At 37.1% G+C, this 27678-nt stretch overlaps 1 protein-coding gene across 2 annotated transcripts in view; it reads left to right on the top strand.

Moving 5' to 3' along the window:
* Positions 1-27678, top strand: part of LOC150080765 (uncharacterized) — a 207154-nt gene that overhangs the window by 96318 nt on the left and 83158 nt on the right. For both annotated transcript variants that reach the window (XM_090381159.1, XM_090381158.1), the window contains exons 8-10: positions 3268-3382; positions 5611-5729; positions 16226-16415. In XM_090381159.1, coding sequence (XP_090237285.1) covers positions 3268-3382; positions 5611-5729; positions 16226-16415 — 424 coding nt within the window. The remainder of the gene's footprint in view (positions 1-3267; positions 3383-5610; positions 5730-16225; positions 16416-27678) is intronic.

Raw genomic sequence — 27678 nt, 5'->3', positions numbered from 1 at the left:
GAATGATGGAAATTAACTATTTTTAAGTCCAAAGTTCCCAAGTAAAGTATAGGCTTTAGAATTAGACAGTAATTTATACAAAAATTAAAATTACTGAAAATTGAAAGTTGTAGCTAAGGTTCATTTGGAAAGAGGTGGATTGCAATTATTTTAGTTAATTTTCAGCAGTTATTTTAATTTTTGTATAAATTATTCTCTAACACCCACACTTTACTCTGGACTTACACCGATGAGCCAAAACATTATGACCAGTGAGTTGTTATGCAAATCGAAGCAACTGCAGGTGAACTATGGCACATGCACAGATTGGGACACAGTATAAAAAAACACCTGATACTCAGCTCCGTTAATCAGTGTTACTCTTGTTCTTCAGATGGGAAAGGCAGCAGACTTAAGCAAGTTTCACAAAGGTCAAATTGTAATGGCCAGACGTCTGGGTCAGAGCATATCCGAAATGGCACAGCTGCCGGGATGCTCGCGGTCCGCCGTGGTTAGTACCTACTGAAAGTGGTCCAAGGAGGGGAAACCCACGAACCACCAGTGAGGCATTGGGTGATCATGGCTCATCGATGCTCAAGGTGAGCAAAGGCTCTCCCAGATGGCAACAGTAGGGCGACTGTGGCGCAACTCGCCAGTAATTGAAATGCTGATGAATGGGTCTGCATGGCCGCAGGCCGCTCAGATTGCCCATGCTAACCAAGGTTCACTGGCGACAGCACCTGCGTTGAGCACACAAGCATCGAAACTGAACCTTGAGGTGATTGGAAGAAGGTCATCTCGTCCGATGAATTACGTTTCCTGTTGCACCATGTGGACGGTTGGGTCTGTGTGCATTGTTTACTTGGGGAACTGCCGCCTGGATGCACCATGGGACGAAAACAAGCCGGTGACTGCAGTGCCGGTGACTTTGGGTAATTTCTGCTGGGATACCCTGGATCCGGTCATCCATGTGCTGGGCACTCTGACGTCTACCACCTACCTAAACATCATTGCTGACTGGGTACACCTTTTCGTGGCAACGGTTTCCCCCTCTGGTGGTGCTGTCTTTCAGTAGGATAATGCGCCATGCCACACCGCCAGGATTGTTCGAGACTGGTTCATGGAACATGAGGAAGACTTCCTGGCCTCCAAATTCCTCAGGCATCAATCCCATCAAGCATCTGTGGTTTGTGTTGGAACAGCAACTCCAATCTGTGGCGTCTCAACCATGGGACCTAACAGGAGTTAAAGGATCTGCTGGTTACGTGTTGGTACCAGATACCACAAGACACATTTAGAAATCTTGTAGTGTCCGTGCCTCGCCAGGTAAGAGCTGTTTTGGCTACACATGGAGGACTAACATATTAGGTAGGTGGTCATAATGTTTTGGCTCATCGGTGTATGACACACATTGAACACAGAGCTCTTTTACATATTCATGTGGTGACACATGAATATGTAAAGGCCCTGCTCATCATCCAGGTTTCTCTATCTTCTTCACCTTATTATTACTTGAATTCCACCATTAATTTTTCTTTTCCCACCAGCATTTAAAGAAAGTGGTGAATATATGAGAAGTTTCAGCTGTTTATTCAGAGCAAGGTTTATCAAATTGAAAGTGAAATATAGTGTACTGTCATCAACAGAACTATAGATAGGATTTCCAGTTAGTGAGCAAAAGTCACTAATATACAGAAGAAAAGATTGGGTGAGAAAACAGAATATTGGGGAATACTAGCATTAGTTGAGAAGTTAGAATACAGCAGGCTATCTACTATCATGCACAATGAGCACTCAGAGAGAAAATTGGCCACAAATTGCAAAAACTGGAAAGCAAACCATAACGTGGAAGCTTGCTTAACGACCTTTATGCCATGCATAATCAAAAGCTTTAGAAATATTGAGAGTAACTGCTTCTATTTTTCTCAACTTTTCCATTTTGTAAAAGCAAGAGAGTGCAGTGCTTTTGGCTTGTTTGGAGACACCTAAACAAATTTCAGTGGGGTCTTATTATTTGATGTTGGATGATCAACATAGCAAATTACCATTCGTGTGATTTGATGAAAGAACGGTAGGAAGGTTTTAGCAGTAGTGGTTACAGTAAAGTGTCTTGCCCATCTATCACAACATCAGTTTTGCAGCCTATGGATCAAGGAGTAATAGCCACGTTCAAGAAGTACTATTTAAGGCCAACATTTCAATAGTTAATCACAGACACTGATGATCAAGACAAGGACAGTATTAGAGAGTGGTGAAAAAAATTTAGCATCCTACAAGCAATTCGTAACATAGATGAGTCGTGGAAAGCAGTTTCAACATCTTGCTTAAAAGGAGTATAGAAAAAATTATTCCCAGAAAATGAAGAGAGCTCATCCTCAGATACAAGTTCCGGAATTGTCGAAGAGATTAGTAACATGGCAACTGAAGCAGGAATAGATGGTGTGACAAAGGATGATCTGAATGAATTACTAAACACCCACAGTGAACTTATTTTGACAAATGAAGAGCTGCAAAACCTAGAATTTAATGTGCCATTCATATAAAAAGAATCTGAATCGACACCAGAAAAATAATTGTCAATTCAAATTATAGAAAAAGCTCTATCACTGCGTGATCAATGCATGAATTTGTTAGAGAAGCATGACAGTGATTTTGCAAAGGTAGATGCAGTTAGATGAGGTTGCGATCAGATGGACTGTTATAAGCAAATTTTATGAACAAAATGTAGGCAAACGAGGCAGACCACATTGGATTTGTATTTTAGTAAAAAAAATGAAATAATCTGCTATGACATGAATGAGTTCTATATGATTTTTGTTCTAAGTCATTTCGAAAACTGCAATATGTATGTAATTAAAGTTTGTATTTATGTGTACTTTAAATAAAAGTTTCATATTATTTCATTGTATTTTGAATAAAAGTTTTGTTTCAAGATATTTTGTACACTGCATTCATATGTAAAAAGAAAAAAAATCAACCACTTAAAAGCGTCAAAAGACATGAAAAAAAAACTGTATCCCCATTTAATGTGGATTTTTTGGAACACATCCCCTGTGTAAAATGGAGGTTACCTGTAGTAGTAGTTTTGAATTTCTTGGATTTTAAGGTTGGGGGGGGGGGGGGCTTTGATCTCACAAGGCCCTAATTTTGCACTTGCTGTGATTACTGACAAATCCACTTCTGCTACTCAAAACATTCCAGATATAGTTTTTTTTTTTTTTTTTTTCCCTCTTAAATTTCATTATGCCCATTATATTCATGTTTTTTTTTTTTTTTTTTCCCACTCAGCTGTCGTTTTGATCACATTCTTCCTCTTTATGGTATCTGCTTAGATGGACAGGAACCCTGTCTGGTTTATCAGTTTATGCCTAATGGATCTTTAGAGGACCACCTGTTTTCTAAAGTAAGTATTCAGAGATATTAGATATTTACTAACTAAAATACTTTTATAGAAATTATTATAAATTGTATTTATAATAATAATCTGCGGATAGTTAGTCCATGTACACAAAATTATGTTCAGCTTAGATGTGAATTATTTAATTTATTCATAGACTAATTTTTCATTTGTACTGATAATAAAAAATTGTGATGTATAAATTGGAGTAATGTGGCATTAAGGGCAAGTTACTATTAGGTTAGGTTAGGATCTACTACAAATAAATGTTAAGTGGTAGGAGACAAAAGGTGGTAATAAATGGCCACTGCTCTTCATGGATTGTGAAGGGTGGGTACCAGAGGTGTCGTTTTTGGACCCTTATTGTTTCAATATTTATTGATGATAGTAGGTATTTCAAGTGTGATGTCTAACTGTGCTTGTGATACAAAGTTGGCACAGTGATTAATGATGGTAATCAGAATAAGCTACCTCAAGAAGCTTTAGTTAAACTAAGCAGATGGGCTGAAAAGTGGCAACCCTGATTTAACATTAATAAATGCAGGGTACTGAATTTGGATAACAAGAATAGCATGCTATTTGGGTATCATGCTATCAAGCTTAGTTGGTAAGGAAAATGACTTTATCATCCTTACCTTGACATGAAATTCTCTGAGTAATGTATACAAGCTGCTATAACAGCCTATAAGCTTCTGTGAGGTATATACAAGAACTTTGTTAGCATGGAGCCAGAGATGATTATCCCAATGAAAAAAGAAATGGTTAGGCTACATCTGGAACACCATATTGTGGAGTTTTCCATTCTTACTTATATATAGATGTTGCTTTTTTAAAGGCAAGTTAATTATCACATTTAATGTTAATAATTTGTTCTGTTATGTCATAGATGTTGAATTGACCGAAATGGTTTTCATGAATCAGTCATCAAAAATATGGAAAAAAAATTGTAAATTTATTGATAACATATAAAACTTTGTTACATATTTGCCTCCTAAAGAGAGACAAAGTATATTAAATACTTAGTGTGAGTATTGGTATTGTTGTAAAAAAAATCTCTCTCAATCTCTCTCAGCCTATGTAGGCAACATGTGTGATGGTAAAGTCTGTTACTTGTAGCATGATTGATTGAATCAATAAGGAATATTAAATAAAAAGGAGTAGGAATTTTTAAAATACCACTTCAGCATTTGTAAATGTGAAAGTATTGTAATAAGTAAATCAGAAAGTATTGTAATAATTAAAAACCAAAATTAAGGAACATTTTCTGTGTTAAAATAATCAGAACAAACAAAATATGCTTCCAGATACTGACAAAGGTTGAAAAATATTTTGAAAATCCAACTACTTAAGAATAATTGTTATTGTTACAGTTTGAGGAAAGCTAAACTTATTTAGGCTGCTATATATACAGAGTCGTTTATGAGAGAATGGAAGTAAGTTAGCATTCTGTGTCCATTAAAACAGACAGATGCTTACCATTAGCATCAGTATAGGCATATGATGCAAGAAAGCAAACTTATACAGCAAAAAAAAAAAAAAAACTTCCCATTTGCACCAAACGTTTGTCCACTTCTTCCTTGAATTTATTTAAGTTATCAACTTGCACAATGACAGATGGAAGTTTGTTCCAGCAATCGACTGTCCGCTGGCTAAAGGCAAATTTCCACACATCTATTTGACAACTGTCTTTCACCAATTTCAGTTTATGCCCCCTCAGATTTGTAATCTCAGCAAGAGAAAGAATCCCATCAGAATTGAGCCCACTCAATCCATTCAAGGCCTTATACACTTCAGTCGGATCACCTCGCAGGTGCCTAGTCTCCAGAAGCTGCAATTTGCAGAACTTAATCCTTTCTTCATAAGACACCCTTTTGTTCCCCCTCGCCAGTCTTGTTGCCCTTCTCTGTACTTGTTCTAGTAACTCTACATCCTTCCTAAAATGAGGCTTCTAGATCTGTACTCAGCTCAAGGTGTGGCATGACCATTGCCTCATACAAGGAGATAATCACCTCCTTTTCCCTACTAGCAAAATTCCTGTATATCAGGGGTGGCCAACAAGTCTATTGCGCTCTACCACTCGATCACGGCTTTGATTTTGATCGATCATGAAGAAATTTAATTATATATAAAAATAGATTAGTCAAAATCTAAATGCTTTATTATTATTATTATAGGCATATGATGCCTATAATCTGCATCATATGCAGATTATTAATGTTATAAATTTTAAACAGAACAGTAATCCCCCATTAACCTGGTCTCAACGAAGTAAAATAGCAGAAGGTACAGCAAAAGGACTAAGTTATTTACACACCACTCAAGGAAAGCCTTTGGTACATGGAGATATCAAGAGGTAACTATCTATTATTATATTTATATCTTTGATTTTTAGTTGAATTTTTAGATCACTTTTGTAATTGTGTGTTAAATTAGAGAAGCAAGAACATGTTGAATATTATTTGTTATCTGTAGATATTATTGAATATCCTGTAGAATATTATTTGATAGATGGTGAATTTTATTTGTTTCCTGTAGTTAATTACTTCCCTCTTTGTTATGTATAGACTCTTTTATTATGTAGAAAACTCTCTTGTTATAACGAACTTCAGGATGTTCATTAAACTGAAACTGGTATAATAAAAATTGCCATGTTCAACCCAGAATGCAGATTATTTATTAATAACAAAATTTTATGTATATAACAGGGTTTTTTTTTGTTGTTGTTTTTTTTTTTTTTTTTTCACTACATTTGCCATTTTTATTTTAATTCACTAGACATATGAGGATTATTTGAAATATATCTCTGGCCAACCAGAAAGAACAAAGCAGTCTGGAAACGAATCAACTTTTATTTAACATAGTCACTTCTATGGGTTATGCATTTTATACAACATTCTCTCCATCTTTATATGACCCTTAATTATAAAACTTTGTCTTGGTTGTATAACTACTCCTTGAATGCATTAATGACATTCTTTATTTGCAAGTGACCATATTTGGAGAGAATGGTGGGGGGACGGGAGATGACAATTCATAACCAAAATAGCTCCCAGTCAAAATTCTTCTACAACTGTTGAAGAATTTTGACTTGGAGCATTGTTATACACGAAATGGGAAAGGCCCTCTAAAGATTTTCCAGTGATGTTTTGTTTTTAATTGCCCATGAAATTCAGTACAAAAAATATTCACTCACAATTAATAGAGAATTATGAGTAAACAGTGACCATGAGCTGTTGTTTTGTCTCTGAATTATAGTAATTAATTTTTCCTACTGTCACTGTTGGCTGTCAAGCATGTTTGAATTGTGGGCAAATTTCATAAGAAATGACTTTGCATAAATTATCCTCTCCCTCTCTGCATTCAAATATTTTGGTACCTGTTTTGCTGATTTTTTCCATTCTTAGTACCCTGTGTAAGATAACAACAGACTTATTCAAAGGATATGTTTAGTGTCTTTGCTATGCACCATAGGCACCAGTCCGACAGTCTTTCAGAATCAGGTCATAAACAATATTTTGTGGTTGACACACATTATTTTCTTTCCAGACAGTCTTTTCAAAGGTGTGGGTGGGGAGGAACAGTGCCGCAAGATTTTGGCACAGGTGTAAGGGAACCCCAGACACTGTTGTTATCATGCCTACCATAATGTAAAATTCACACTTCAGTGCACAATGTGTAATATCTAAGGCCAGTTCTTAGTGTAATTGTTATATCTGGCAGTGTTTCTCAAACTACAAGGGGGGGGTGATCATTTAATTCGTGGAATGGTGCCATATTTTATGTTTACCACACAAACTTTCCATAACTGCTGGTAGAGGCACTCTCCATGATCACTACTGAGCAGACTCTTAGTGTGCATCCACTACTTGTTGAGCTAGTGTTGTCTGAAGAGTTTTTTTTTTTTTTTTCAGCTGCATGTCACTGACAATCATTTTATCATGTTGTGATAAAAAATCAATCATTTTTTCATTATTGTGTCAGACAGGACTTAAATTCATCGGAAACAGTTTAAAGAGATGAATGAAGCGTATGGTATTGAGTGTCTTAGTAGGATGGCCATGTGTAAATGGCACAAGCAATTCAGTGAAGGTTGTGAGTTTGTTACAGATGATCCAAGATCTGGTCAGCCTTCCTCCTCAACAAATTGCAAAAGCCAAGGAAACTTTGTATGAAGACAGGCAAATTATACTTTGTGAATTAGCTATTAGAATGTCCATTTCACACGGTAGTGCTCACAATATTGTGAAAGATCACCTGAAAATGTTGCGAATTTGTGTCCCACTATATTCCACATAAATTGACTCCAGAACAAAAACAGCAAAGAGTAGACTTGTTCAAAGAAATGCTTGATTGTTTTGAAATACAGGGTCAAAACTTCTTAAATCAAATAGTGACTTGTGTTGAAACTTGGATTTTTCACTATGATCCAGAAACAAAACAACAGTCAAGTGAGTAGAAGCATTCTGATTCACCAAGACCTAAGAAATTTCGAGAGGCAACCAGAGAAAGTAATACTCTTGATCTGATTATCAGCAGTGATCATTCGTGTATTAAGAATTTGCAGATAAAGGAACCACTAGGTGGCAGTGATCACAGTGTACTGATGTGGGATTTACTTAAAGATTTAATTACCATCAGGGGTAAAAGAAAGGGATTTTGCATCCGTAAAGGTGAGTACAGTGGTCTCAGACAGTTTTTAAATTCTGTACAGTGGGATCAACTGACTATATTACCAACAGTAAATTCTAAGTGGGATGCATTCAAGGAATTAATCGTGGATGCTACTAAAAGTTTCATACCTATTAAGAAATATTGTTCAAGGTTTAGGCCTAAATGGTTATCTAATGAACTAATGAGACTCATAACAGAGAAGAAAAATGCATGGGATGCATATAAATTATCAAGCGACTCAGAAGCTTATGGCAGATATAAGCTAGTCTGTAATCAGGCCACAAAGGAGGTTAGGCAGGCAAAGGCAGCTTACGAGAAATCCCTGGCAAAAGATGCTAAGAAAAACAGCAAGGATTTATATAAAGATTTACTTATATAAACTCAAAAGGAAGGGGGTGAATCTGATTGGTCCACTTGACATCGATGGTTTGACTGTTGATGATCCTGCTCAGATAGCAAACAAATTGAATGAGTATTTTGCATCTACATTCACACATAAGGAATTATTAAGGTTTGAAAATGGCAGAAGGTTATCAAATTGTAGCAGGATACTTAATGATTTTGTAATAACTGAAAGCAAAGTGGAGGAGAAATTGTTGAAGTTAAACAAGAAAATCACCTGGGGTGGATGAGATCTATCCAGTTATATTAAAGGAGGCTGCAAAGCAACTAAGCAAACCCTTAGCCATAATTATGAGAGCATCGTTGGACTCAGGGGAGGTTCCCACGGACTGGAGATGTGCAAATGTATCCCCAATTCACAAAGGGGGATCGAAGGGTGACACGAGTAATTACAGACCAGTTAGTTTAACTTCTGTTCTGGGTAAAATAATGGAGTCACTGGTTAAAGATGCATTGCAGGATCATCTAGACAAGACTGCAGGAATAATTCAGACAGAGCATGGGTTTGTTAAGGGAAAGTCTTGCCTGACAAATTTGATAGGATATTATGATGTGGTTACAAAGGAACTGGATGCAAAAAATAATTTTGATATCATATATTTGGATTTCAGGAAAGCTTTTGACACTGTTGCGCATGGAAGACTATTGTACAAATTAGAGCAGAATGGTATTAAGGGTAAATTGCTACAATGGATAAAAGGATGGTTAAGTGAGAGAAGACAGAGGGTGGTAATCAATGGGTGCTGCTCTTCGTGGACTAATGTTATTAGTGGAGTCCCACAGGGTTCGGTGTTGGGTCCACTATTGTTTTGTATATTTATCAATGATATTGATGAAGGTATATCAGGATTAATGTCCAAGTTTGCAGATGATACAAAGATTGGCAGGGTTGTTAATGACAGTAATGGCAGTGCGCTACTGCAACAGGATCTAGATAATTTGGGCAGATGGGCTAAGAAGTGGCAACTGAAGTTTAACCTTGACAAATGCAAAGTACTACATATGGGTAAAAGTAACCCGAGAGAAAAGTACCAACTGTGTGGTACTACACTTAAGGTGGTAGAAAATGAAAAAGACCTTGGAGTAATTGTGCAGTCATATATGAAGTTTTCTGAGCAATGCAGACAGGCTGCCAGGGCAGGTCATGGGGTTTTGTCAATGATATATAGGGATTTTGCTAGCAGGGAGAAGGAGGTGATTGTCCCTCTGTGTAAGGCAATGTTCAGGCCACGCCTGGAGTACTGTGTACAGGTCTGGAGGCCTCATTTTAGGAAGGAGTAGATTTGCTTGAGCATGTACAGAGAAGGGCAAGATTGGTGAGGGGAATGAAGGGATCCTCTTCCAAGAGAGGCTTAAGTTCTGCAAATTGCAGTGGCTGGAGACTAGGCACCTGCGCTGTGATCTGATTGAGGTGTATAAGGCCTTGAATGGGTTGAGCACGCTGAATTCTGATGGGATCCTTCCACTTGTTCAGATTACGAACCTAAGGGGGCATAAATCCAAATTAAGAAAAGACAGATGTAGAATAGATGTGCGGAAATTTGCCTTTAGCCAGCGGGTGGTTAATTGCTGGAACAAACTTCCATCTGTCGTTGTGGAAGTTGATAGGTTGAATAAATTTAATTAGGAACTGGACAGGCATTTGGAGGGAATGGTGTGTGTTTTTTTTTTTTTTTTTTGGCTGATGCTGCATAAGCTCATACACTTGCTTTCTTGCATCACATGCCACTACTACTACATTTTATACCTCGTGAACAACTATAATTATGGAAGCATATTCTGAGGTTCTTGGAGTCAAACTTCGCTGCACCATTCATGAGAAACTTCGAACTTTCTGGTGTGAAGTGGTTTCTCCATCAAGACAATGCCAGGCCCTATACGGCTAATATTATGCATCCAGTGATTACTGCCATAGGTGCCAAAGTTCTGCCTCATTTCCCTTATTCACCGTACTTAGCCCCGTGTGATTTCTTTGTGTTTCCACGTCTGAAGAAAAGCTCTGAAAGGCAAGTGTTTCACATCCAACAATGCTTGCAGAACCATGATGGAAGCACTTCACAGTCTTTCAAAAAATTACTTGCAAGAAGCATTTAATGCATGGGTATAACAATGGCAAAAGTACGTAAAGTTCAGGGGAGAGTATTTCAAGAAGGAAAAATCCACAGAAGATTCAGATGATGACAATTAATATAAGAACTTGCGCCAGTCTGCAAATTAAATAATCATCCTATTGTATTTTAAAGAAGTTGCCATGATGTTTTACTTTATAGCTATAATTTTTTTCTTAAATTCGAAAAAAAAATAAAATAAAATTCGGTCTTATTGCTATTAATTTCAAAGCTAATATGAAGGATTTAAATATATTTTCTCAATATTAATTTATTAAAATCTCAACTCCTCCCTTCTTGTAGTTTGCACATGCCCATATGATGGAGGTCACTGAATGGCAAAGGGTAAATATGGTGAAGAGGTGGAATCTTGTAAGCCAAAAAGGTTGAAGTGCTGATCTAGTGTGCAGTATTACTGTTAAATGTATAAAATATTAGAGTGACATATACTTATTATATTATATGTCTATATAATACATAAGTAAAATATAATAACATGAATTAAAGAATAAAATACTGAAAATATTGAAATAAAATACATTAAAATACTGAATTTATATGTTAAACATGAACAGAACATTGTAGTGTAGAACAGCGGTTCCCGACTAGTGGTTCACAAACCCCTACGGGTTCGTGAAAGTGTTCCTGGGGGGTTTGCACTAAAAATTCTGTAATGGTGTCTGCTTAGATTTACAACTCTACATGGTATTACAGTGGTATTGTCACTGTCCTCCCTACACCTGGTGGAAAAGGCTCGGATTCGAATCCCGTCGATGACACGAGGAACTCAGGTTTTTTGTCCAGCAAAACAGGCAAATGGACCAGAGAACACACGCAATTTACAGACATAATACAATATACCCGTATGTGTAAGAAATTACGGGTGGCCCTAATATAATAATTTGAATTTTTTTTTGCTTAGATTTACATAGGTATATTGTTGTAAACTAATTTTTTTTTTAATCTTTATCCCAGGAAGCTGTTACCTAATTTTACCACACTGCTTACTATGTTAAACTACATACCCTCTGCATTATCATAATATGTCGACTGGATTTAATGCTGCAGACACAAAATGAAATGGCTACTCTGAAAATGGAGGCAAGACCATACATAGTAGTGTTTTCATTCAATTCAATTTATTTCTCTACCTCTTGTAGCAAAATGCTACATGAGCCTTTGGCTCATCCTGTTACAGTCATTATTTATACATATACACAAAACAAAAATATACAAACAAAAAATCATTCACACAGCCCAATAAGCCATATATACAACATTCAGGTAAGGTTATCATGTTCAAAATTTCATCTTCAAAAAAAAAAAATTAATAACTCTTAAACAAATATTATATAAATTCCATAAAATCATCCCATAAAGCATCGTGTGCACTATATAATAAAACAATTTTATATACTCATTCACAATCTCCTAAAAGAATATATTCAATTGTAAACCTATACATCTAAAATGTAAATCTTCAAAATAAATTAAAACCATAAAGCATAAATATATACAAACATATTTACATATATACAACAATCATATGATATTTACATATTTATAATGTCATATTTAAAATCTCTTAAAAGAATATATATTCATTTATAAAGCTAAAACTTAAAATTCAGAATAAATTAATTAAAACCCTATTATTTAAATTCTGTACAATATTTCCATAAAAATATAGTGTACTTTAATGTAATAAATACACACGCACACACACACTTATACATTACAAAATTTCATAAGAAACATGCTGTAAAAACAACATATTTTACCAAAATTCATAAAATATTGCTTAATCCCGCGCCAGAATAAGCCTTCTTTTTTTTTTTTTTTTTTCAAAAACTTCTTTCACAAGTTCTTAAAAATTCTACAGGAGTGTAAACTTGTAAATACTTTGCATGGCTGCAGAAATTGCACTTCTGATTCTTCGTACATTTTCCTATGAGCTATCTGATTATATCTACAGTGCCACAGTATGTGTTCTGAAGTTTCCAATTCCTCACAGGGACATAAGCCAGAAGGTTTTAGTACTATACATAGTACTATCAAGAATGCAGCCATTTCTGCTCCTTCTCTGTCACATACAGCTATTTCCAATTTGTCAGTTTTAAACCAAAGATTATCCAGAGCAGCCAGAAAACTCATTGTCATTATTATTAAAATCCATTTTGCACACAATATATTGTCTTCCTTGGAACTCTTTTTTATATATATATATATATATATATATATATATATATAACAGTTGCTCACTCCTGATAAGGTCTTTTGTAATTAATATCTATAAGCATTCTTTGCCTATGCTAACCAAAGGTTTGTGTTTAAATGCCAAACTAGTTATTTATAACATTTTTACTTCATATTTTTCAACTTCTTATTTTATTTTATGCATTTTATTGTACATATATCCATATACATAAATCCATTCTGATTCTTCGTACATTTTCCTATGAGCTATCTGATAATATCTACAGTGCCACAGTATGTGTTCTGAAGTTTCCAATTCCTCACAGGGACATAAGCCAGAAGGTTTTAGTACTATACATAGTACTATCAAGAATGCAGCCATTTCTGCTCCTTCTCTGTCACATACAGCTATTTCCAATTTGTCAGTTTTAAACCAAAGATTATCCAGAGCAGCCAGAAAACTCATTGTCATTATTATTAAAATCCATTTTGCACACAATATATTGTCTTCCTTGGAACCCTTTTTTATATATATATATATATATATATATAACAGTTGCTCACTCCTGATAAGGTCTTTTGTAATTAATATCTATAAGCATTCTTTGCCTATGCTAACCAAAGGTTTGTGTTTAAATGCCAAACTAGTTATTTATAACATTTTTACTTCATATTTTTCAACTTCTTATTTTATTTTATGCATTTTATTGTACATATATCCATATACATAAATCCATTCTTTTACCAAGTTCTTTTGATATATTGGAATGATCATATTGGAATATAACAGAATGATCAGCAAATGGATGAACACAAGCTAAAAAAACAAAACAAAAAAGGCAAAAACAGACTTGTAAAAGCTTTATTTACACAAACATGGCCAACATAGCGTTATGTACAGTAGAAACCAGTTTACAGTTTTATTAGGGTAGTGGTTTTCAACCGGGGTGCCACAACAACATTTCAGGGGTGCCACGTCATTTGGGTTTAAGTTACTTAAACTTATTATTTTTTTAATTGATATGTTTATTTCATTATAAAACAGTGTACAATATCTTTTTAATTTTGTAGTGATCTATAATTGATGTTTACTTAGTACCTCTATATAAAGAATAAAATTATTATATACTGTTTATATATAATTTGTATTATGAAATGTAATTTTTATAATTATATTATTGTAATAACTATCATATAACATATATTTTTTAATATTGCATATATATATATATATATATATATATATATATTAAATATTATATGTATATAACCATAAAAATAAATTAGAATAAGAATTAAAAATAATGCCAGCAGCATGGCAAGACAAGAGCGAAAATAGCCAAAATTAAACATAACAATAAACCAACAGGGAGGGAAGAGAGGGGTAACAAGACTAGAAATATTGCAGCAGAAACTCTCTAAAATAATTTAGAACATCTAAATGTTAAGGATAATAAAATAATAATTTCGTAAATAGAAATTTAACGGCGCCACCTCTGACGGGCACTAGGTACAAATTTATGTGAAATATCACCAACAGAGATGTAAACCACTACAATAAAATAAACCAAAACACTGATATGTATAATTTTATATATACAGGGTGTCTCAAAAATATTGGTACAAATGTTTATGGGAGGTAGGTAATATCTAAAGGAATGTGAATTGCATAGGAACCCATAACTGGAAATGTCACGGGGGAAAGTATTATCAGAGGCACAAGATGCAGAAATGGCACAAGACAGTAAATTAGCGGCAAACATTTATTTGACATAATATTAACAATGGAGTACAAGATGGATGCATTTCATGATGTTACAACAGATGCTCAAAGGTTCCACCATGAGACGTGATGCATGCATGACACCGATGCAGCATGGATTGGCAGACACGGTCGAACACACCTGAAGTTTCTTTGACAGTAGCAGCAGCGCAGACGAGTTTTACCGCGAGATCCATTTCCGTCTCCACAGACAATTCATACACGATAGATTTGAGGGCCCCCCACAGAAAGAAATCAAGGCTCAATGAAACAGGTGAGCGTGGGGGCCAGGCAACAGGTCCACCAAGGCCAATCCATCGACACCCAAAACTCCTGTTCAAATGGTCATGAACACACCTTCCATAATGGGGAGGCACCCCGTCATGTTGAAACCAAATGTTGCGTCTCACATTTGCTGGAACATCATCAAGTAACCCTGGTAGAACTTGTTCAAGAAAGATCCGATATTTAGCGGAGTTCATGCGGGATGGTAATAGGTATGGGCCGACTAAGCAGTCACCAACCATACCTGTCCATACATTTATTGCAAAGCAATGTTGTGCCGCATGGGGGCACACACCGTGTGGGTTGTCGTGAGCTCACAACATTTCCCAGGTGAAATAAGCCTTATCCGTGAACAAAACGTAGGCTGGAAAATTCAAGTCTTGAACACTTTCTTGGAGAAACCGCTGCACAAAGGCCACACGTGCAGGATGATCTTGGGGGAGCAATAACTGAACCCTTTGGAGATGAAAGGGGTGTAAGGAATCATCATGCCAGACACGCTGTACACTTCAACGAGACACTCCACTCCTAAGGCAGAGGCAATGGCATGTGTGCTGGTAGTAGGATTATTCTGGACGGCATTCAGCACACTTTCTTCCATGGCGGGAGTTCGCGTTGAATGTGGTCTGCCTGCGCTACTCCTGTTACCTCTAAATGACCCATAATCACACAAATTTTGATGCGCACGCACAAACAAACGGTGGTCCGGAACATGTCTGTCTGTCTGTCTGTCTGTCTGGGAAGCATTCTCCATAAATTCGTTGAGCGGGTCATTCATTACCCTCTGCTAATCCATACACTAAGTGCATGTCTGCCGGCTCACAGTTCGTATATCGATGCATGCTCTTCGTGCGGCGACTACTGCTTGAATGAGTAAACCAGAAATTTTCCCTCTCGCGAACTGATGAACAGCCCCGTCTACGGACTTACGGTGACATTTCCGGTTATGTGTTCCTATGCGATTCACATTCCTTTAGATGTTACCTACCTCCCCTAAACGTTTGTACCAATATTTTTGAGACACCCTGTATATACACACAGAGAAAGAGAGAATTGGATCTAACAGGCAGAAAATTGAGTAGATTGATTAGGGGTGCTGCAAAATAAAATAAATTACTTAGGGGTGCCGTTATTAAAAAAAGGTTGAAAACCACTACATTAGGGGCTGTTGTTTTAAATACAAAATTTAAAGTTAAAATTAAAAATGCAGGTAAAATAACTATGAAAGTGCTGCCACTCATAATCTTCTACTTGTTTTTGTCCTGAGATCCTTGGTTAAAAAAAAAAGAAAGAAAGAAAGCTTTCCAAAATTAAACAAGCTAAAATGGATTATACTGTCTTTGTTCTCCCCCCACCACCATATTGCTAATTTTGCCATTCTGTTTGTTCTTGTTTACTGTTAGTTAAATGTTTATTCTTCCACAGTGCTAATATTCTCCTAGATACTAATATGGAAGCCAAAATAGGTGATTTTGGCCTGGCAAGAGAAGGTCCTGGAAGCCAAGATACGCATGTAAAGGTTACGACTATTCATGGCACCCAAGTATATTTACCTCCAGAGTATTTGAGACAGCGACATCTATCACCTAAAGTTGATGTTTATAGCTATGGCATTGTAAGTGTTTCAGAAAGTTTATTTAGATAAGCATGATATAAACTGAATATAAAAAAAATTAATACAGTGATTTTTCTTTTAACATTTGATATATTAAGAATGATATTTTCTTTATTAACTACTTAACAGTCAACTGTTATTCAAGAAAATCTCCAAAAACTGGTTGGCTTATGAGACTGTCATGTGTATATGTCTCCCCTCCCCCATGGCATTTCTATTTACAGTTATTTTGAAATGATGGCTACCATTTTGAAACAGTGGTTACCATTTGATTTAAGCACCATCTGTTTATAATTTGTTTGTTTATCAAATTCAACTTATTATTTTAATGGCACTAGAACTTTTTGCTTGTTTCCATTTGAGTGTGTTTGTTTGTAGAAGTACCGATTCATAAGCTAATTTGCATGTTTTGGAAGCTGAAAAATCCAGAATAACTCGCATGCAAAAATCTTACTATCTCTACCTGAGATCGGCTAACTACAGCCTCAATTGAAAAGAACTTTAGAAATTCCTCCATATGTCAGTGAAAATCAAATCAGCCCCCCCCCCCTTCCAAACAGGTGACAGACAGCAATGTATCATATCAGCAATAAGCTGCCACAGAGGATATTCATTTGTTTATAGATTCAAATTATTATTTTAAGAGCACCAGAGCTTGTCACCATATATTCATATTGTATATTTTGTCTGTAAGAGTTTTTAACTAGCTTATTTGCATGTTATGTGCATTGAAAATCCCAACATGCCTCAAGGGAAAACCCTACTCCCTCTGCCTGAGATTACCTAGCTACAGATTCGATTCAGTAGGACTTTATGAATTCCTCTATTTGGCTAAAGGAATCAAATGCATGCCTCCCTAAACGAGTGGTTACATTTTATTTAAGCACCATCTGTTTATAACTTGCTTGTTTACTAAATTCAGATTATTATTTCAATAAAACTAGAGTTTTTGCTTGTGTTTGTTTTAGTGTATTTTGTTTGTAGAAGTACCTGTTCACAAGACAATTTGCACATTGTGGGAGCTGAAAAATCTAGAATAACCCGCATGCAAAAAACCTACTTCCGCTACCTGAGATTAGTATTAATAGTGGCAAGTGATGCAAGAAAAGAAGCATATATAGCATCAGGGGGAAAAAAAAAAAAAAAAAAAAACCGTCCCATTTCACCTATCCATCCACATCCACAACAGCAGATAGAAATCTATTCCAGCAAGCAGCCACCACCTGTTGGCTGAAGGCAAACTTCCCTACATATATTCTGCAACCATCCTTCCTCAATTTGAATTTATGGTACCTCATGATCATAGTCTTAACAAGAAGAAGAATCCCATCAACATTGCTCTAGCCATTCAAAGCCTTGGACACCTTGCAGATGCTGTCTCCAGACACTGCAGAACTGAAGCCTTTCTTGGTAAAAGCAACACTTTGTTCCCCTCACCAATCTCATTGCTCTTTGCACCCATTCTAGCAGCTCTGTGTTCTTCCTAAAATGAGACCATCAGACCTGTACACAGTACTCAAGATGTGGCCTGACCATTGCTTTATACAATTGGACAATCACCACCTTATCCCTGCTGAAAAAATTCCTCTATATCATTGAAAAACCCTGTGAGCTATCCTGGCAGCCTGTCTGTACTGCTCATAATTTCATATCAGTCTGCACAATTACCCCCAGGTCCTTTTTATTTTCCACTGTCCTCCATGTTGTACCACACAATTGATATATTACTCTGGGATGACTGCTACCCAAGTGTTAGTACCTTGCATTTGCCAGTGTTAAACTTAGTGTCATTTCTCATCACATCTGCCTAATTTTTCTAGATCTTGTTGCAGAAGCATACCTTCATTACTGGCATTAACCACCCTACCAACCTTTATATCATCTGCAAACTTAGACATTAAGTGTGACATACACTCATTATCATTAATAAATACATAAAACAATAATGGGCCTAGCACCAAACCCTGTGGGTCTCTTACTAATAACATTAATCCATGAAGAGCAGTATCCATTGATAGCCACTCTATCTTCTCCCTCTCAACCATCCCTTTATCCATAGCAGTAAATTTCCCTTAATGCCACACTGCTCCAATTTGTACAGCAGTCTTATGTTCAGTGTAATCAAAAGCTTCTCTGAAATCCAAGTATATATCAGAATTATTTTTTGCATCCAGTTTCTTTGTCACTGCATCACAGTAACCATTCAAATTGGTCAGACGGGATCTCTCCTTAACAAACCCATGCTGTCACTGAAGTGTACTGTACTCCTGTTTAGATGGTCTTCCATTACTTCTGTAACCAATGACTGCATTATTTTCCCTGTAACAGAAGTTAAGCTAAAATATCTGTAATTACTCATGTCGCCCTTTGATCCCACTTTGTGAATTGGGGATACATTTTTGCATTTCCAATCCACAGGGACCTCCCTTGAATCCAAGGATGCTTTCGTAATTATGAATAATGGTTTGCTTTTACCTCATTTGCTGCTTTCCTTAATATAATTGGAGAGATCCCATCCACCTTGGGTGCATTTTTTATGTTTAATAACAATAATTTCTCTTCCACTTTCCTCTCAGTTATCACAAAATCGTTTAGAGTTGGATAAACTTATGGCATCCCCCTCCCTAAATTATTCTCATGTGTGAATATAGATACAGGATTAGCCATTGTTAAGCTGTCAACATTAAGTGGACCAATATGATTCAGTCCCTTCATTCTACTGTTATTGTTATTATTAGCCACATGGTGCAAGGAAGCCTTGAGGGTTATGCTGCACCAGCCAATAAAAATTCCCAAGTTACCCTGAGAGAGAGAGAGAGAGAGAAGGAGAAAGGAATCGCCAAAGAAGAGAAGAATGTTAATGTTCTGCTCAGCACCCTGGGTTTGCCCAGCCCATATGCATCAGATGTGAGCCCCTGGGGTTGTTATAAGTAAAGATGTCTTTGCTGGCTTTCTTGGCATTCTTTGCCAAAGACTTCTCGTAAATTGCCTAACCTTCTCTGTGACTTGATTGCAGACTAGTTTATATTTACCACATGCTCCTGTATTACCTGGTAATTTATGTGCATCCCATGCATTTTTATTCTCTGCCATGAGTCTCAACAGTTCATCTGACATCCATTTATGTCTAAGACTTGAACTGTATTTCTTAGTTGGTATGAAAAGCCAGTGGTTTCTATAATTATTTCCCTGAATGCTTCCCATTTACTGTGATCACCACCACCTGGTGGTTCTTTTATCTTCAGATCCTTAATGCATAAATAATCACTGCTGATAATCAGATCAAGAGCATTATGCCCACCTGTTTCTTTTCTAACATGGTGCTATAAAAATCAGTCATCTAATAAATCCACTAAAGTCTTGATAGTGTGCTGAGTGACCCAGCACAAGTTCCAGTCAATATCTGGAAAGTTCAAATCCCCCATTATAAGACATTCTAATTTATTGGCTCACTGTATTTCTCTGTATGGTTGTTAATTATACTCAGTCATTAGGCTTATAACACACACCTACACTCTTTTTTTCTTTTACACTGCTTATGTCACACCAAACTGACTCAGCATTGTGTGCTAGCCACCCATGTCAACTGGATGCACTGCCTTAGATTTTGTGCTTCTTAACTAAGAGCATCATAAAAAAAAAAAACCCTCCTATCATCTCTTCCCTTTCTGTATACATTGTACTCCTCATATTAAAATTCTACATCACTTGTATGAGTGAGACACCACTTTTCTGATATCCCCAGCAATGTTTTATTGCAGAAGTTGGCAACCTTTTTTGAGTGAAGAGCCATTTTTTTATCTAATTAAAAAAAAAAAGAAGAATCCAAAGAGTCGCAGTTACATGTTCAAAGAGCTGCAGGTTGCCAACCCCTGTTTTACTGGATCACTTGACCAGCACTTCAAATTTATTTACTATGCTCCTAACATTTGTTTACATGCAAGTATATACATACACCTGTTCTTACTCTTAGTACCTCAGCACGCTCCATATATTTACCTGTTTCCATGATGACTCACAGCAGGCCTTGAAATTCCCAGCAGCTTGCTTTCCAGACTGCATGCACGTTCCAATAGAAGCAGAAAATCACTTTCACCTATACCTGCAGATATTGCTAATCAATTAGTCCATGTATCTCCCTCCCAAGCAGCACTTTTCCTACCCATGTAAGGCTGCCTTAATAGCATCAGCAAATATTCTTGCACCCTTCTTATTTAAATGTATCCCAACCCTGTTTTAGCAGTCTCTCCTGTTAAAAAGAACAGACTATGCTGGGAAAAATACTAGCCCATGACACTTGCTCAATCTCTCCAGAGCAGAATTAATTAACAAGGCTCTCATCATGTTCTCCCTCCTATTGTCTGGGCAGAATTGCAGATACTTTCAAATTCAATCTGAACTCGTGAATTTTTTTCTCAGCATTGCTTAGTTGTTGAATAAGTCCTCAGATCTACTCTTAATGCCATTAATACCAATGTAGTAGTAGTAGAGGCATGTGATGCACGAAAGAAAGTGTTATGAGCTTATGTAGTATCAGCCAAAAAAAAAAAATTTTTTTTTTACACATCCATTTCCCTCTAAAAGTTTATCTAGTTCTTCATTGAATTCATATAAGCTATCAACTTCCATAATGACAGATGGAAGTTTGTTTCAGCAAGCAACTACAAGCTGGCTAAAGGAAAATTTCCACACATCAATTCTACAACTGCCTTTCCTGAAATTGTATTTATGCCCCCTCAGCTTCATAATCTAAGCAACTGGAAGAATCCCATCGTAATTGAGGGTTCTCAACCCATTCAAGGCCTTATACACCTCAATTAGATCACCTTGCAGGTGCCTAATCTCCAGCCACTGCAATTTGTAGAACTTAAACCTCTCTTGGTAAGAGGAGGACCCTTTTCATTCCCCTCATCAATTTTGTTGCCCTTCTCTATACACTCAAGCAAATCTACATCCTTCCTGAAAGGAGGCATCCAGACTTGTACACAGTACCCAAGGTGTGGAATGACCATTGCCTTATACAAAGGGATAATCACCTCCTTTTCCCTACTAGCAAAATTCCTGTATATCATTGACAACACCCCATGACCTGCTCTGGCAGCCTGTTTGCATTGCTCAGAAAACTTCATATCTGACTGCACAATTACTCTCAGCTGTTTTCATTTTCTACCACCATAAGTGTAGTACCACACAGTTGGTACATTTATCTGGGGTTACTTCTACTCACAAGCAGTACCTTTACAAATGTGAATGTTAAACTTCAGTTGTCACTTTTCAGCCCATCTTCACAACTTTTCTAGATCCTGTTGAAGTAACACACTGCCATTACTGTCATTAACAACCCTGCCAACCTTTGTATCATCTTCATACTTGTACATTAAGCCTGATATACCTTCATTGATATCATTGATAAATATACAAAACAGCAGCGGGCCCAACACTAAACCCTGGGAGACTCCACTAATGACATTAGTCCACAAAGAGCAGCATCCATTGATTACCACTCTCTGTTGTCTCCCACTCAACCACCCTTTTATCCATTATAGCAACTTGCTCTTAATACCATACTGCTCCAATTTGTACAGTAGTTGTGCATGCACAACAGTATCAAAAGCTTTCCTGAAATCCAAGTATATGATATCAAAATTATTTTTTGCATCCAGTTCCTTTGTAACCTCATCATAGTATCCAATCAGATTAGTCAGACAAGACTTTCCCTTAACAAACCCATGCTGTGTCTGAATTATCATTGAAGTCTTGTCTATATGATCCTGCAATGCTTTAACCAATGACTCCATTATTTTCCCTGGAACAGAAGTTAAAAGTAACAGGTCTGTAATTACTCGTGTCACCTTTCAATCTCCCTTTGGGATTAGGGACACATTTGGACATCTGCAGTCCATGGGGACCTCCTCGGAGTGCAAGGATGCCCTCATAATCATGGCTAAGGGCCTGCTTACTTCCTTTGCTGGAGCCTCCGTAGCCAGGTGGGAAGGAGCAGCAGTGCGCAGCACACGCTTTTTGATTAGACTGGGGTTTGAGTCTGTCACCACCAAATACTGAGGATGTGGAAAGGTCAGGGAATGACCACTGCATATTCCCAGAGCAATATGGCCTTGGTTGCTAATGCTCCTAAAAACCAAATAACAACAACAACTTCCTTTGCTTCCTCCTTTAATATAACTGGATAAATCCAGGTCCTTTTTTATGTTTAACTTCAAGAATTTCACCTCCACTTTGCTCTCAGTTATTACAAAATCATTTAAATCACTGTTAGAGTTTGGTAAGCTTCTAGCCTCCATTTCTCTACAGAATTCCTCATGTATGAATGCAGATGCAAAATACTCATTCAGTTTGTCTACTATCTGATCAGAATCCTGAACCATCGATATCCAATGATCAACCTGATTCATCCCCTTCATTTTAGAGTTTATGTAAGGAAAGATGTCTTTTGCAGTCTTTGCCAAAAATTTCTTGTAATCTGCCCTCGCTTGCCTAACACTTTGTGACTCGATTACAGACTAGTTTATATCTCACATAGGCTTCTGAGTCACCTGATACTTTATATGCATCCGATACATTTTTTTTCTCTGCCACGAGCCTCGTTAGCTCATCCGACATGCTTTTAGGCCTAAACCTGCAACAATATTTCTTTGTTGGTATGAAAAGCCTAGTAGCTTCTAAGATTAATTCCTTAAATGCTTCCCATTTAGAATTTGCTGTTGGTAACATCATCAGTTGGTCCCACTGTACAGAATTTAAAAAATATCTGAGGCATTAGTAGAGGCATATGATGCAAGAAAGCAAGCTTATGCAACATCAGCCAAAAAAAAAAAAAAAAAACTCTCCCATTTCACCCCTCCGTTCGTTCCAAGTACCTGTCCAGCTCAGCCATAAATTTATTTAGGCTATCAACTTCCACAAAAAGGATGGAAGTCTGTTCCATCAAACAACCACCCGCTGGCTAAAGGCAAACTTCCACACATCTATCCTATGCCCGTCTTTCCTCAATTTGAATTTATGTCATTTCAAATGATTATTCTGAGCAAGAGGGAGAGTTCCATCAGCATTGAGCATGCTCAAACCATTCAAGGCTTTATACACCTCTATCAGATCGCCTTGCCAGTGCCTAGTCGCCAGACACTGTAATATGCAAAACTTAAGCCTTTCTTCGTAAGAGCGACCCTTTGTTCCATTCACTAATCTTGTTGCCCTTCTCTGTACTCGTTCCAGCAGCTCTACATCCTTCTTGAAATGAGTCCTCCAGACCAGTATACAGTGCTCAAGGTGTGGCCTCCATTGCCTTATACAAGGAAATAATCACCTCCTTATCCCTGCTAGAAAAATTCCTGTATATCATTGACAGGACACCATGAGCTACTCTTGCAGCCCATCTGCACTGCTCAGAGACCTTCATATCTGCCTGCACAATTACTCCCCAGGTCCTTTTCTTTCTCTACCTCTCAGTGTAGTACCACAGAGTTGATAAGTTGCTCTGGGGTTACTGTTTCCCATATGTAGTACTTTTCATTTGTCAATGTTAAACTTCATTTGCCACCTCTCATCCCATCTGCTCAACCTTTCCAGATCATGTTGCAGCAGCATAGCGTCAGTAGTGTCCTTAACAACCCTGCCAACCTTTGTATCGTCTGCAAACTTAGACATTAAGCTTGAGATACCATCATCAGTATCATTTATAAATACAGAAAGCAATAATGGACCCAACACTGAACCCTGAGGGACTCCACTAATAACATTAGTCCACGATGAGTAGTGTCTATTGATTACCATTCTCTGTCTTCTCCCCCTCAACCATCCCTTTATCCATAGCAGCAATTTGCCTCCAATGCCACACTGCTCCAAATTGTGCAGCAGTCTTCCATGTTCAACAGTATCAAAAGCCTTTCTAAGATCCAAATATATATGATATCAAAGTTATTCCCTGCATCCAGTTCCTTTGTAACCACATCATAGTGTCCAATCTAATTGGTCAGGCAAGACTTTCCCTTAACAAAACCATCCTGTGTCGGAGCTATAACTGAAGTCTTGTCTAGATGATCCTGCAGTGCTTCTTTAACCAGGGCCTCCATCAATTTTCCTGGAACACAAGTTAAACAAACAGGTCTATAATTGCTTGTGTTGCCCTTTGATCTTTATTTGTGTATTGGGGTCGCATTTGCACATCTCCAGTCCATGGGTACCTCCCCTGAGTCCAAAGAAGCTCTCATAATTATGGCTAAGGGTTTGCTTACTTCCTTTGCTGCCTCCTTTAATATAACTTGATAGATCTCATCCACCCCGGATGCCGTTTTTTATGTTTATCTTCAACAACTTCTCCTCCACTTTCCTCTCGGTTATTACAAAATCATCCATCTCACTGCCAGAGTTTAACTCACCTCTGGCATTCCCCTCCCTGAATAACTCCTCATGTGTGAATGTCGATGCAAAATATTCATTTTGTTTGTTAACCACCTAAGCAGGATCATCAACAGTTGAACCATCAGTATCCAGTGGACCAATCTGATTCATCCCTTTCTTTCTAGAGTTTACATAGGTAAAGAACTCTTTGTTGTTTTTCTTTGCATCCTTTGCCAAGGATTTCTCATAATCTGCCTTTGCCTGCCTAATCCCCTTTGTGACATGGTTACAGACCAGATTATATCTATCATAGGCGTCCATGTCACCCATGAATTTATATGTATCCCATGCATTTTTTTTCTCTGCCACATGTCTCATTAGTTCATCTTACATCCATTTAGGTCTAAACCTTGAACAATATTTCTTAGTTGGTATGTAGAGCCTAGTAGCTTCCAAGATAAATTCTTTGAATGCTTCCCATTTTGAATTTGCTGTTGGTAACATCATCAGTTGGTCCCACCGTACAGAATTTAAATACTGTCTCAGACCACCGTAGTCACCTTTACGAAAGCAAAAACCCTTCCCTTTACCCCTGATTGTAGTTACCTCTTTGAATAAATCCCACTTCAGCACACTGTGATCACTGCCACCTAGTGGTCCTTTATCTGCAGATTCTTAATGCATGAAGAATCACTACTGATAATCAGATCAAGAATATTACTTCCTCTAGTTGCCTCCCAAACATGCTGATGTAGAAAACAATCATCCAATAAATCCACAAAAGGCTTGCTAGTGTGTGAGTGACGAACCCACAAATTCCAGTCAATATCTGGGAAATTAAAATCCCCCATTATAAGACTCTTTGGTTTACTGCCCCACTCTATTTCCATGTACAGTTCCTTATTATACTCATCAGAGTAATTAGGCCTATAACACACTCCTACACTCAAATTTGATCTCCCAATGCTTGTATCACACAAAACTGACTTGGCACTGCACTGTCCAGCGATGTCGACTGGCTTCACTTCCTTGGCTTTTGTGTTTCTTAACTAATAGTATAACCCCTCCTCCCTTCCTATCTTGTCTATCCTTCCTGTACACATTTTACTCCCCAAATTCCAGTTCTGCATTCCTTATATCTGCCTTTGATTTTCTGAGCAATACCTCAAATTCATCAAATTTATTTACTAAACTCCTAACATTGGTGTACATGCAAGTATACCTGCACTTGTTCCTATTCTTAGCTACTCTAACACAACCCATGTGTTTACTTGTACCGCAATGACTCCCAGCAGTCTCTGAAATACACTGCATCTTGTTTTCCAGGCTGCTGCTCATTCCAATAGAAGCAGTGCAAGAATCACTTTCACCTCTGCTAGTGGCTACTGTTAATCTATTAGTCCTTGTATCCCCCCCAAGCTAGCAGTGTTCCGACCCACCTAACATTGCCTCGATAGCATCAGCAAATATTCTTGCACCCTTTCTATTTAAGTGTATTCCATTCCTATAGAAGCAGTCTCTCCTGTTAACAAGAGACCACTATAGTCACCTTTACGAAAGGAAAAAATTTTCCCTTTACCCCTGATGGTTGTTAAATATTTGAGTAAATCCTGCATCAGTTCACTGTGATCACTGCCACCTAGTGGTTCCTTTTATCTAGTGGTTCCGTAATGCATGAATAATCGCTGCTGGTAATCAGGTCAAGAATATTACTCCCTCTGGTTACTCTCAAACATGCTGCTGTAGAAAATAATCATCCAGTAAATCCATAAGTCTTGTTAGTGTGTGAATGACTAACCCAGAAGTTCCAGTCTATATCTGGGAAGTTAAAATCTCCGTTATAAGGCAATCTGATTCACTGGCCCACTATTTCTCTGTACAGTTGTTCATTGTACTCATTAGAGTCATTAGGCCTATAACACTCCTAATCTTAACTTGGTTCTCCTAGTGTTTATGTCACACCAAACTAACTCATCATTGCATTGTCCATCCATGTGAACTGGATGCACTTCCTTAGATTTTGTGTTTCTTAATTAACAGCATCATCCCTTCTCCCCTGTCTATCCTTTCTGTATACATTGTACTCCTGAAATTCCAATTCTGCATTCCTTATCTCTGTGTGACACCACGTCTCTGATATCCCAACAATATCAGCCTTTGATGTCTTCACCAGTACCTCAAATTCATCAAATTTATTTACTATACTTCTAGTATAGTAAATAATAAATATTAAATTCTAGTATATTAAATAGTAAATAGTATACTAGACTAGTATACTTCTAGTCTAGTATATACATGCACCTGTTCTTATCTTAGTTACCGTAAGACAACCTATGTATATATTTGTTTCATTATGACTCCCAGCAGTCCTTGAAATCCCCAGTACCTTGCTTTCCAGGCTGCTCATTCCAATAGAAGCAATGCAAGAATCACTTTCACCTCTGCCTGTGGTTACTGTTAATCTTTTAGTATATGATTGTTGGTTGATTGCTGGAACAGGCTTCCATCTGTTTTGTTGTAAGTGGGTGGTTTGAATAAATTCAAAGAAGAACTAGACAAATTCTTGGTGAGTATGGATGAGTGTAGTGTGTGTGTTTTTTTTTTTTTTTGGCTGATGCTATATAAACTGCTTGCTTTCTTGCTTGCATCAGTTGCCTCTACTACAACTTTCATGTGAAAATTGAAAGCATACATAATGGTTCCTCATAATAGCTCATAGCAGAGGTTTCCAAAGTTTTGAGAGTGGAGAACTTGATTTGGGATGCATAGTGTCTTCATGAAGCACATTTTTTTCACAAAATGTGGACAGACCATCCTACTAATCCAGATATGAAACAGATCTTATTTCAGTTTTTTAAGATTAAATTGTCAGTGTAATTAAAATTGATTTATTTATAAAAGTATA

The sequence above is a fragment of the Mastigoproctus giganteus genome, chromosome 9 (genome assembly GCF_048544385.1).
Source record: "Mastigoproctus giganteus isolate SK-2022 chromosome 9, ASM4854438v1, whole genome shotgun sequence".
Lineage (NCBI taxonomy): Eukaryota > Metazoa > Arthropoda > Arachnida > Uropygi > Thelyphonidae > Mastigoproctus > Mastigoproctus giganteus.
The sequence above is the reverse complement of the archived record's forward strand: the minus strand, read 5'-3'. Positions and strand labels throughout refer to the sequence as shown.